This window comes from Apteryx rowi, unplaced genomic scaffold (assembly GCF_003343035.1).
Source record: "Apteryx rowi isolate R43461 unplaced genomic scaffold, aptRow1 scaffold_45, whole genome shotgun sequence".
In the NCBI taxonomy this organism is placed as follows: Eukaryota; Metazoa; Chordata; class Aves; order Apterygiformes; family Apterygidae; genus Apteryx; species Apteryx rowi.
Genome location: NW_020450705.1, coordinates 2488360 through 2501383, shown reverse-complemented (window position 1 = coordinate 2501383; position 13024 = coordinate 2488360). Strand labels below are relative to the sequence as shown.

The 13024-nt window shown below is 37.4% G+C and overlaps 1 protein-coding gene across 2 annotated transcripts; it reads left to right on the top strand.

Annotated features, from left to right (window-relative positions):
• Nucleotides 1-1079: 1079 nt before the first annotated feature.
• DYRK3 (dual specificity tyrosine phosphorylation regulated kinase 3) lies at nucleotides 1080-11930 on the top strand. 2 transcript variants are annotated; one of them, XM_026077276.1, is made up of 3 exons: nucleotides 1180-1195; nucleotides 3778-3917; nucleotides 5170-11930. In XM_026077276.1, the coding sequence occupies exon 3, from the start codon at nucleotides 5191-5193 to the stop codon at nucleotides 6739-6741; it is 1551 nt and encodes a 516-aa protein (XP_025933061.1). In that variant the 5' UTR covers nucleotides 1180-1195; nucleotides 3778-3917; nucleotides 5170-5190; the 3' UTR covers nucleotides 6742-11930. The 2 variants fall into 2 exon arrangements, with proteins under 2 accessions (XP_025933060.1, XP_025933061.1); XM_026077275.1 differs by lacking the exon at nucleotides 3778-3917 and having other exon boundaries at nucleotides 1080-1195.
• Nucleotides 11931-13024: the final 1094 nt, after the last annotated feature.

Sequence of the window (13024 nt, the reverse complement as noted above, 5' to 3'; positions counted from 1 at the left end):
CCGGAGTGCTCCCGGAGGCGAGGGGCATCCCGGGCCTCCCCCTCCTCGGGAAGGCCGGTGGGTGTTTTTATAAACGCCTCGATCCGCGGTCCACAAAGGCGCTTGTTGCTCCTAACGGCTCCTCAGCGCCCGGGAGTCATTAGTAATTATCCCCAAATGAGCGCGGCAGGCTGCGGAGCGGCTGGTGGCGAACGGGCGGGGGAAACGCGATGCCGAGGCAGCGATAAGCGCCTTCCCCAGGGGCAAAACTTAAGTCAGCTTGGCTTGTTTTGCCCTCGCTTTGACGTTGGTGGCTGCAGAAATAATTCGTAGCTTCACGGCTAAAACTGTAGTTGGAGTGAGCTGGAAGAAGCGATTAGGAATTTGTTTTGYAACAGCAGAGTTAAAATGGAGAAATAGCTAATTATGTTCCTCAGAGCAACCAATTCCTGGTATGAGAAACCGTAGGAAAAGATGCCCCAAAACTATCCTGACATGGGCATAGTACTACTTGACTGGTTAAGGCTGTTGGGTGCTCGGCTTTCTGAGACCCTTCTGTCAGCTGCGATTTGATTTCAGGTGTTTTAGCAGTATTTGTCCTTTACTATGCACGCCAACCCCATCTTTCTTTTCTCCTTGCAGCAGCTCTGCTAACTGTAATTCCCACATATCATTTTTAAAAGCTAACCTACTTTAAAGGATAGTCCTATCAAGTATTTTACTGCATTCTCATTTTTTTTGTCGCTGTAAATGAGGCTAGTTCGGCGTTATCCTGCTTAAGGGGAAAAGGGGAGTATATGGGTTAATGTTTCTTAGGAATGTATTTGCAGTGCAAAAGTTGATAAATATGCTCTAGATTAAAAGAGAAGTATTGTAAACTAAGATTTCCAAAAAGGTTTGTGCTGTTTTGTAGTATAAACATAAAATATAATCTCAATGCCGTAGTTAAACTCTGAGGATTAATTTTATTTACTAAGTGAATGAAAACTAATGGTTTTACTGAGTAAAATGTGTTGTGAGATGCACTTTTAGCGTTTTAACTTATTGTATCAGTGTGTRAATTGTTGTGACTAATCGGTCTCTATATGGGATACTTTCAGGCAGGTTTGCAGATGGATTATATGACTCCTATATGAGGATAGATCAGATTAGGTACCAAGAGTCTACAAATGAAGAACATAGCCCGTCAGGACTTCCTTCCCTTGGAAAATCTAATGTGAGTATTTTACAGGTCTTCTGGATCTTCATATTGTGTTGACTGGCAGTGAAAACTGTTAAGTAATCATATATTTCACTATGCACAATAAATTAATAAAGTGGGATATTGCAGCTTTGTAATAGCTTACAAACATGATTGCTTTTTGTAAGCATAAAAACAATGTGGTATTGTGTTCAATACAGAGCTTGCTACATAGCATTAGAAATCCTACTTTATTATCCTCTGCTCAAATTTCAGCCAAGAAAATTATTTTACAAATTGTTGAAGTGTTCTGCCATATCACCTTGGATACTGAGAAGTATATGAATCTACACATGTTTTGTTTTAACTCCAGCACATTTCCATTTTAGTTTTCCTCATGAAAATTCCAAGAGATAAGTATTTATGAACAGCAAAAAGATTGTGGGTATGCACGTCTGCCAAGCATATTACAAAAGTATCTTTCTCCTCTGAAAATTTGGCATTATCTGCCACTTCATTTGCTAGCAAAATAGCTCTTTATAGACTGAAGGTGTCAACATGCTTCTTTATAAAGTGTTTTATTTCCAAAGCAAATAAGTTTGTTTTAAATGTATTTTGCCTCTTATGGAATTCTAGCGGAACTGAAGGAGCTTGAGCTTACAAAGCCCTCTCTAAAAAGTGAAAATAAAGACATTTTCCTGAGTAAGATGCATTTGAAAAACATAATCTCATGAAAATTTCGTGTTATCATATACTAGCAATTAATTTGATCTGTGCCAAATTCACTGAGAAAATTCAGTAGCATGGATGTATGTTTTCCCTTTTGGAGAATACTGAGGGAGAGCATCAGAGACCTGTTCCTTTAAATGATATGTTTGAGGGTTTGGGGGKTTTTTTGAGTTCTTAAGATGCAGTGTTTAAGTTCTAATGTAACTACAGTTGTTCACACGGAACAGAAATCAGTAGAATGGAACTATYCAGTTAAGTATAAATATAACTATGAATATTTTGTTTCCCTGGTGAATCTTATCTTTCATCTGTATTTTGTCCATCAAGCCTGTTTAAATTTTAAGATAAGATTAAGGATTATAAAGTGCCAACTTTTGCCATGAAGGCACATTAACAAAACATTAGCCTAGTTGTGTCTTGAGATAAAGCATGTAAGAAAGAAAACCTTGATATCCATTTTTAATGGGAAAATGCTTGGAATGAAATGACACTTAGTTTCCTTCTTTCCAAGATCTTTGTATTGAGGAATTATGTTACATGAGAACTGAGAACTTATGATATCTGCAGCGGTCCCTTCTTTTTATTTTGGCTATATAAGAGAACATAAGTATTTCTTCCTTGAGAATACATGGGTTTAATTCAATTTGTGAAAAGAACTGGTGCACTTTTGAAAAACCAAATGGGTYGGAACTTAAGTGTATAAAAAAAGGCTGTGAAAATCTTCAGCAGGGTGCCACTTGTGTTGTCAGTCATTTCTTGATGGCTAATAGCAAGTTTATCAAGAAAATAACCTGTGCAGTCCTTGATTTGTAAAAGCAGGCTGTTGAAAGAAGGCTGTTGTTACTCAGAAGTCAACTCACYTTTCATGTAGCCCTTCTGAGTTCAAGTTAAGATTGATCTGTATTCGTGTGTCACGGTCATGTTTTGGTTGTTTTCTAAGAACAAAAATTATTAGTCCTCACTACTTATACATGTYGAATCAGGTTTGAGATCCAAAGCTGTATTTACTTTATTAAGAAATAATTCAGGGGAAATGGAATCACAAATCCCTTCTTTGTTTAAGAATTCAAAGTTACAAAGTGTTTGTCACAGACAACAGTATTAGTAGAGTTAATATTGCACCTGGTAGAGAATATTTGGATACAACATTGTTTGAATCAAGTGAAAATTAAACATAGTTGCAAGGCTTTGGAACTCTTATGTTGCTAGAATTGATGACATTCAGACTGTTATACTCTTTTGGTAATCAAATACTTGAAAAATATTTATATAAGAAATAAGTAGTATTAATGTGATATAGTAGTGTATTTTTGAAGTCTTGGTGCTTAATTCATTCATCCAGCTACARAAGGCTACTTCACAGAGGCCTTGCTAATATAAACTGCCATAGAGATGTTCTCTGTCAGTATAGTTGTCCACAAATGTGTAGTCGCATTTATTCAGTAGGTACAATGACAAAAAGCTGCTTCTGTTGTGCATACAATTGAAACCCATGTAGTGACAATATCAAGTCTTGATTTCAAAGATGAAAATAAGATTTATTCTGGAGGGACAGGCTCCCCCGCCCCCCCCCCCAACTTTATAAAACAAACTGTGAACCTTGTTCCATGCTTATGTTCTCTGTTTATTTGTAAGCGTACTGTTTGTGTCTGTTTAATGTGAATAGACTTTTAGTTAGCTCTGAAAATATGTATGTCATTTTTATCTCAGCAGTTCAGCCAGACTTGGAAAAAAAGGTGTTTATCCTAAGTTTCCAGAGTTGGGGGTGTGGTGTGTTTTTTGGTGTGTGGGTGGGCGAGTGTTTTKTTGTTGTTGTTTTTCCTTTGAGTTTCTGGAAAGGCATGTGTCTTACAATATGCTGTCTGTATTTTTGGATTGATATGGCTCAGAGTAGTGGGACTTAATAGACTTCTGATGGCCTAGTCACCGTTGATCTGGGACAGACTTACAGGAAGTGCCCGTTTTCTGGGCTTGTGAGCAAGAGTGAACATTTCAGGGCAGCATCGAYAAATGGACTCTTGAAAGAGAGGTGTGTAGTTGTTTTTGGCAAGAATAATCACTTCCCTTATTTACTGACTGTGCTGTGATGTTGGACTGTATATAACTAAAAAGGAATTTGGTTTTATTGCTGTGGATCTACAGGTTTATTTTTTATTTTTGCTCGATTCCTGTGTAGCTATTTCAGTTTTCAGAGTTTCGGTTTGGCATGTATCTCAAATCTTTATTTTTAGATTAAAGGCCAGAATGGAAAACAGATGTTGCCACGCTAGTCATGGCTTCTTCAGTGTTGCACAGGATAAAATAACACCTCTTGCTGTCTATCAGTGTGGAGTGTTACTGGGTTGAAAAGGGGAATAACTGCTGCTACGAGTAAGGAACAGAATTCCAGGGAGTTCAGCATTTACCAKTCTGTGAAAATGACAAGGTTGAAACATTTCTTAATGCTTTTCTTGTTTTTATGTTTTATTCTCGATACATTAATTTCAGATATAAATATTATGATATATGGCAGTAAGAGGCAGTTATTACACACTACTTTCAAAAAAGTTTGAGTAAAACAAATATTTTTGATTATTCGGTTTCCAAGTCTATTCTCAAATACAATAATGCAGCTATCAAGATTCCAAAGGGAGTCGTGGATACAATGCATTAAGTCATGCGTTTTTTGTAGCATGGCTTTTTTTGGTGGTGTTGTTGGAGTTTTTGTTTTGCTTTTTTAATTTTGTCCTGGTTTGTCATCCTTCTGCTTCTTGTTCAACTTGGTTCCTCCAGCTTTATGTCACTTGCTGTCATTTGCTTGTCTTCCTTTGGCACTGCTGTCTTTGCAATATTCCTAACACTTCTCTACCAATCCATGTTATGTTGCATGTTTCAGACAGGTGCAAACTGCATCTGTTGTTGGTTGTGTTTTCTGCACCCACACTTAAAGCTAAACTTAGCTGTTCCCCCAGCTGTTTTCTGACTACGTGCATACCAGTTGAGATAGGTATTGTGTCCTTGCTTGGGTGACTGTCTAGGGTTTACCCTTTATGGACTCAGAAATACACTACATTTGTGTATGTTCTTGTTTAAGTAAGTTGCATTCTCTTTGCGTACTTTCTGTAACTGTGCTTGTAACTTGAGTTAACTTAGGGAACGCAGCCAGCATTTCATGTTCATTCCTAACAGAAATGTAAAATATTCTGATATTACAATTTTTGTTTTACGTGGTATTGATTATTATTCTTAGTTCCTACTGTAAAAGATAACATAAAGCTTATTTGTTGTTTTCCCATCTGTAGGTTTCTAGTCACAAACTTGCAATGAAGGATCACTCTCTGACTGGAAGTCAGGTCAAAGTTGAGCAATTATTTGAGGACTCTGGCAACAGAAGGAGTAGCACTCTTCAGTCTGCAGGAATTAATAGTTCAGAAAGATCTCTTCCTTCCCTGACAAAAGATAAAAGTATAGACAGCTTAAGCACTTCTAAATGTGCTAGTGGTTCCTTAAAAGCACACAAAGCCATTTCCCAAGCTCCAGAACAAGCTGTCAAACAGTACAAACATCACTTATCTGCTTATGAGCAGCAAGAGATATTTAATTTTTCTGAAATTTACTTTGTGGGTCCAGCTGCAAAAAAGAGGCAAGGAGTAATAGGTGGCCCCAACAATGGAGGTTATGATGATGATCAAGGTAGCTATATTCATGTGCCCCATGACCATCTTGCTTACCGGTATGAAGTACTCAAAATCATCGGAAAGGGCAGTTTTGGACAAGTTGCTAAAGTCTATGATCATAAACTCCACCAACACTTAGCCTTAAAGATGGTTCGCAATGAAAAGAGATTCCATCGCCAAGCAGCAGAAGAAATCCGGATTTTGGAGCATCTGAAGAAGCAGGATAAAACTGGCAGTATGAATGTTATTCACATGCTGGAAAGCTTCACTTTTCGCAACCACATCTGTATGACCTTTGAACTCCTGAGTATGAACCTGTATGAGCTGATTAAAAGAAATAAGTTTCAGGGGTTCAGTATCCAACTGGTACGCAAGTTTGCCCACTCTATACTGCAATGTTTGGATGCTCTCTATAGAAACAAAATCATACACTGTGACTTGAAGCCAGAAAATATCCTCCTAAAGCAGCAAGGGAGGAGTGGAATCAAGGTCATAGATTTTGGGTCCAGCTGTTTTGAGCACCAAAGAGTCTACACGTATATTCAGTCTCGATTTTACAGGGCACCAGAGGTAATTCTGGGAAGTCGCTATGGGATGCCCATAGATATGTGGAGTTTTGGCTGTATTCTGGTAGAGCTACTGACTGGATACCCTCTTTTTCCTGGAGAGGATGAAGGAGACCAATTGGCTTGTATGATGGAACTTCTTGGAATGCCACCTCAGAAGCTTTTGGATCAGTCCAAACGAGCCAAGAACTTCATCAACTCCAAGGGTCATCCTCGCTACTGCACTGTAACTACACATGCAGATGGAAGAGTGACCCTGAATGGGAGTCGATCCCGCAGGGGTAAACTCCGAGGTGCTCCAGGGAACAAAGACTGGGTGACAGCATTAAAAGGCTGTGACGATCCCTTGTTTATAGAGTTCTTAAAAGAATGCCTCAACTGGGATCCTTCTGCACGCCTGACTCCAAGTCAAGCTTTAAGGCACCCTTGGATTTGTAAACGAGTGCCCAAACCACCCAGCACTGATAAAACCTCCAGTAAACGGATATCTAATTATACAAGTTCTTTCCCAGGAATAGGTTCCAAATTGCCTCCAGTAGTTGGAGCAGCAAACAAGCTGAGAGCTAATTTAACATCTGACTCCAGTGGCAGTATACCTCTATGTACTGTGCTACCAAAACTGGTTAGTTAATAGAGATTTATGTATTTCCAGAATACATATCTTGTATTTTAATTGTTTGTTAATAACATGTAAGGAAGTTAAATGCAGAGGTTTTTAATGGATTTACTTTTTATTAAATGCAAAATCTTGAATATAAAAAGTTCAATCAAAATATAAGCATTTAAAGGGCTAACTTTTATCAAATTTTTTCACTTGCAATGTGGTGCATATTACTATTACTTGATAGGTCAGCACATCTGTTATCTTGATTAAGATGACACTTTAACAGAGGTACTATTTAATAATGCTGTTTTAGAAATCAAACTTTTTCTTATCAAGAYGGTTCAACAGATTCTGTGGCACAACATTGCAAGGGAAATTGCTTTTAAAATACATACTTTAATTTAATCCCCATGTGAACTCTTTCTATTTTGGGGAAATTTTTTACATCTATTGTCAAAAGCACAAATGTGTTAATGTAATGCATTAGGAAGTTGCTTGCAAACAGCTAACTTATGTTTGAAGATTCTGATTTCTCTGCGCTGCTTTTCCCTTATCCATTCTGACTGAGACTTTAAAAAAAAAATACCATAGGATATAGGCACCAGAGGAATTTGGTGTCGACATGTCATAGTCTGATTTTTCAAAGGAGCCTAGAATTGTCATGAAACACAGGATATGTCTGGATAAAACTACTAACTTCTGTGCACTTGCTATTTCCCTTAAAAAAATCTGTGAGAAACCAGCAGGGGAATTCAAGATCAGAACTGGCCCATCCCATCACAAGTGTGGGCCAGTTTGTTCAGGGCTAATGAATTAATTACATATTTATTTGGAGCTTGAATTTAAGTATCCAGTTTTGCTAGTTGTTTGTGGGTTCCCCCCCCCCCCCCGTGTTGTTCCCAGAACAAAAATGTTGAACTTAAAGAACTGTTGATGCTAGAGGCCACTTTATACCTGTTTGAGATTCTGGTCATTTAAATTTTGTGTGTGTGTGTAGAGTGAATGCCATTAAATACATGGAGGTCTTTTTATTAAAAAAACAAACATGCCATCCCTGTCAGATGAGTAAAATTTTAAGGGCCAGCACTGTAACTAGAAACCATGTGTGGGATAGGCCTAATAATTGGAAGAGTGCTTTGAAATCTAAGCATAATCTGTGAAATATCAGGAAAGACTGATAAGGTACAGACAGTCTGGCGGATCCAAATCAAAATATATTATGGGAAAAATTGCTTTATTTCTAATCGTATTCCTTCAGCTTTCGAAAGAGAGATGCCTAAGTTTTTGCATGCTTGAAGTATATAAGCTTGTATTTCCTTTTCGTTTATTTTCCAAGAACATAAAATGGTGGTGTGACCTGTAATGACAACAGCACAACTCTGTTACTCCTTGGAGCCACATGGCCTAAGTCCATTTACAAAAACATCTGCTCTGTTGCCAGGTGCTTGAAAACAATTTTAAATACAATTTAGAGCTTTTAAGAATGGAGGATTTTATATTTAATGAGTTTCTCTGTAGCAGGTCTTTAATGTTAAAACAAGGAGGCTTTCTGTGTACAATCAAAGGAATTATCTGTGTGATCTTTAAGTTATAAGTTGACCAAATGTTCAATGTAAGACCCTTGTTCTGAGAAGATGGGGCTGCACTTTCTCCTCTGCTGTGTTTAACTGCAGTACTGGTGAAATGCTGGATGGAGGGCTGTATAAAAAGAAAGAAGTCAGAAAGGCAGAGCCCAAGCTCCAAACTTTCCGAGACTACTGTTTAAACTGGGATTCTTGCATATGTAACTTTTATGAGTTCTTTCATTTTACAAGTGTCAATTCAGTAAGCTTAGTAATCATATTAAGATAAAAGTCTAGCTTTTATCCATGCAGCTACAAGTCAGACCAGTGTGTATGCTATGTTCATGGTTCACTTCTTAATAATGCATGACCAATGCTTTTTTTTAATTGGCCCAACCGAGTTAAATCTTATTTGACTGGAGAATCAGGGAAGCAAATTTTATAGAAGTGCTGGAAGATGCCATGAGTTTCACAAATTCTCTAATAGATGTGGCACATTTTCAGAAGCAAGAAACATTCTTCTCCCTCCTCTGCTCTTCACTGTGTTTATTATTTAAGAAATATACCTGGGGAGTGAGAAGGAAAGGACCTTTGAGGAGCAATGGCTTGGCAAGAAAGATGCGTAGAAAAAGAGCACTTTGTATGTTGAGGCTCTAAAGYGATGGTAGTGCCTAGAGCCTGTAAGTAGATAGCAGAGCCTTCATGTGCTAGGAGCTGTACAAACAAAACAGCCCGTCCTTTGGGAAGAACGAATTCTATCCTGGTTCAGAAATATTTTTTTCACCTATCAAATGCCAAACTTAGAATGATTATTCCACTATGACTTCTGGGAACTGATTACTATGAGGTAACTTCTAATGTAACAGGCTTTTGTATACATACAGTGCTGCCATTTAAGGCTTATGCTATGAAACTACAAATAAGAGTAATTAGCTGGCAAGAATACTGCTTCTTACCTAGAAAATGTGTTCACCTTGGCCTGATTGAACAAGGTGCCCTTTACGAGTTATATATCTTTAAGGTCTTTCTTACTTAGGACTACTCTTATGGCTTAAAATCAAACACATGGTTAACTATCTTGCTGAATTGGGGCTCTTGTCTACGTAACCATATTAGATGAGAAGGAAAAGGAAGCAGCCTCGAAGGATTTCAACTATGGGGGAAGGGATGTCTTCAAAGCCAAGAGGATACAGCTGAGAATATTTCGTCATTGCTTCTATTTGTTAAGCCCCATTTTTCTTTATAAAATCTTTGCTTTTCAAAGAATAGTGTTTCCCAGTACTCCCAAACCAGGAGAACCATTTAAAGTAGATAATAAATCTCATGTCTGGGAGAAAGTTTAGGCATCATCCCTGTAAACACTTTGYGTGTTGAATCCCCTGGGAAGTAGTACAGGCGTTGCACACAGCCGCACCTTYGGGGTTGGAAGGCAGACTGTGTTGTTGAACAGGGTCATTTATAGACGGCGGCCGCGCTTGCGCTGGCTGTCCTGACTAAGGTACAGCAGAATCTCACAAATTCACGCTTTGCATTTGGGAAAGGTAAATGCTGATGAGGTCTGAAATTGCCAAAGGYTCATCAGCTTTACTATTTGTGATACTGGTTAGAATGTTAAAAGCAATATAAAACTAAATTTGTCCAAAGAGACTAACAGAATAGCTTTTCTTTTTGTGGTAGCTCTCTTTGCTTTGCAAGTTTGTTAGTCTGCCAGCATTAGTGAGGTTCTACTGTAACTTAAAGCACATTCTCCTTGTAAGGTGGAACAAAACAAATGCAAATGACTTGGGTTTACAACAAAACAGAATGTCACATTTCTAAGACTTTTTAATAAAGTCACCTGAACTTTTAAAAAAACATTTCTAATAATATTCCTGCTGTTTTACTACACATTGTTAGTCTGTATTGTAAATAACATGCTCTGTTTATTATCTGGGGTTTTAGCTGTTTGTTTTAACAATATTTTTTACATCAATAAATGACAAGGCACGAGCATTAAATATGAATGATAAACGTTGCTTTTACACTGGGACTGTTCAAGTTTCAAGGAGAAAGTTGTTTTTGTTTGTTTGTTTTTAAACTCAGTGGGACAGTGGAGTATTCTTGCACTATGCAATGTGGTATTACAGACAGACATCAAAACAGACCTCTTTTGGTTCTTTACAGGCTTGATCTTACTTAACAGCAACTGTTGAATGTGAAACTTGGTGATCTCATTATACAGGTCTTCTACGTAAAGCAGATACTCCACTGGAATTTTTGTTTTTCTTACCCAGTTTGAGTAAGAATTCTAGTCTTATGGCAATGGAAGAATTCAGAACAAAGTAATTGGAAAGTTTTGAGGCAATTTTTATGAAAGAGTGGGTGTGTTGCTCAATCTGAAGTTGGTTACAATAATTGTGATCTGTTAGGACTTTGATGCATTTGAAAACTTTTTAAATAGTAGGAATCTTTAAAATAATTATTTATCATTAGAGGGTCTTTGCAATGGTCATCCTCTTTAAAACTACCTCTGAAATAAATCTAGGGTCCCTTTTAAAGGGATATTCACTGCAAACTATAGTTCTTTATTCTTGATGCTGATAGCTGTTTTGGCTGTGAAACATGTACATGATGATCTCAGCAGTGTCTTACTAATCCTASCCATACAAGCAAAAGGCTGATTCTGCACCCAGAGATCTGTGCTGAAATGATTGATACAAATCCCCTGCCTGCCAAAGTTTAATACTGCTGTAGAAGTGAAGAGCCAAAATAATATGGAAAGATCTGCAGTACTTCTATGCAGCACCCAGCTGAGATTTACAAACAAACTGCACCAAAAGACTTTCTTCATGAAAAAGCTACAGTTTTTTCATGTGTTGAGCACTAGGGATTGTGGGTACCTGGCACTTATGGAAATTGGACATCAAATTTTTATACTTGCTGTATGCCAGCGTTACGGCTTTTTATTTTTTCTTTTTAATATTTCCTTCTTTTTGATAAGAGTTTGAGGAAATCATATTYCATACTTCCAATGAAAGATTTCTCGGGTGTTCTAAAACCCCATTGGTATCTTACTGTTTTCTAATTCCCACTCGAACTTGTAAAATCCTCAAGTCCTCAGAGCAGTCTTGGATAGGTGAACACTGTCCTCACGGTGTTTGAAAGGGTGCGATGATTTTAATCCAGTTACAATTCTTACAGACTAGCTAACTAGCTCGGTAAGTCTATGTTGCTTAAAGCAAACAAACAAACGTGTTCCCTATACCTAGTACTGTGCCTTAGTATTTAACCAGCCTGCATCTGTCTCAATGCAATCAAATTACTCTTCAGGGTTTCTTATACATTGCCAGACGTTCATACTAAATGTCAATATGTCTAAAGAATTTGCAGGCTAGCCTTTTTRTTATAAATATTGTGATGAGGTGTAATATGGTGGAGAATGTAGAAAACATTTAAGGTGCATGTGAACTGAACTTTCCCTGTGAAGGAACACTTTTGAAATAAGTCAGTTTTAAACTATGTATCTAAATGTAATGAACAGATTTTTCCTAAAGCTGTGCTTCAGTTCATTGTTGAAAGAAAATAAATGCATAATTTTCTTTAGCAACACACTGTGTAAATTCCTAAAAGAAGTACTTGACTTTAAATAAATAAATAAATAAATAAATATTTCCAGATGGTGTAACTTACCTTGCATTGCCAGATACTGCATTCTGCCGCATATTTAACGAGAGAGCTATACAAAATTTTTGGACTTCACATGAGATGTTTACAATGCTGCATTTAATACAAACCAAAAAAAAAAAAAAAATCTGTGTATGGAAGCAGAAAGTGAGAAAAGTGAGCCAGGAAAACATTTTTGCTATACTGGTATTTCAATAAAGCTTAGCTTCACATGTGAAAACAGCAAACTAATGTAGTTTCATGTGTTTGAGGTTGGGGGAGGAAGGGGAGAGAAATTTGTAGATTAACAATTTGATGCAGAGCCTGAAAATCACTATTGATTTGAGGTTTTGACTCTGTCTTCTGCTGTTTTTGAACACTCCGGCTAAATTTCATATCCTTTACTACTTATTTTCACGTCTATTGTCCTCAGAAGCTCACAGACACCTGCAATGGGCGGCTTTGATTTCAGCGTGCATGTGCTAAACGTGATGACTGCTCTGATGTGACAAATGTTCTTCCCATTAACGGTGCCGTAATTAGAACGTGTCAAAGCTTTTGCCGTGACATGCTTCAGTTGTCACTTTCCTATTTCGCTCGCTGGGCTGTGGGGTTGGGTGTTTAAGTCCAGAATCCTCCTTATCCCTAGGCTGAAAGGAGAAATCCAGCAATAGCTACTTAAAGATTTGCTTTTATTAGAAACCTCTAAATGGGTAACCTACTGTACACAAGTAGATATCGGAATAGTTTGAAGATGAAGTCATGCTGCAATAAAAAGGTCTCTAGCTATGGCATATATGATTAAATGATGCATGTTATATGCGAAAGCAGTTTGTGGACAGCAGTGTGAATTAATTTTTCCTTATGTGTTTTAATATGATTAAATGGCCAATGTTTGATTTTAAAAATATTTACAGTCTGAAAAAATAACAAAATATGTACATACAGGCATTTAAGTGTTCTTTGAATTTCTATGTGTTTATGCTGATAGTATGTATATACATGTGTGTAGCTATGTATGCCTGCACAGTTTCTGCTCAGTCGGGCTTCCACGATTACTGATTTTATACGGCAGTCTCTGTATGAGGATTTTATATGAATGAGTG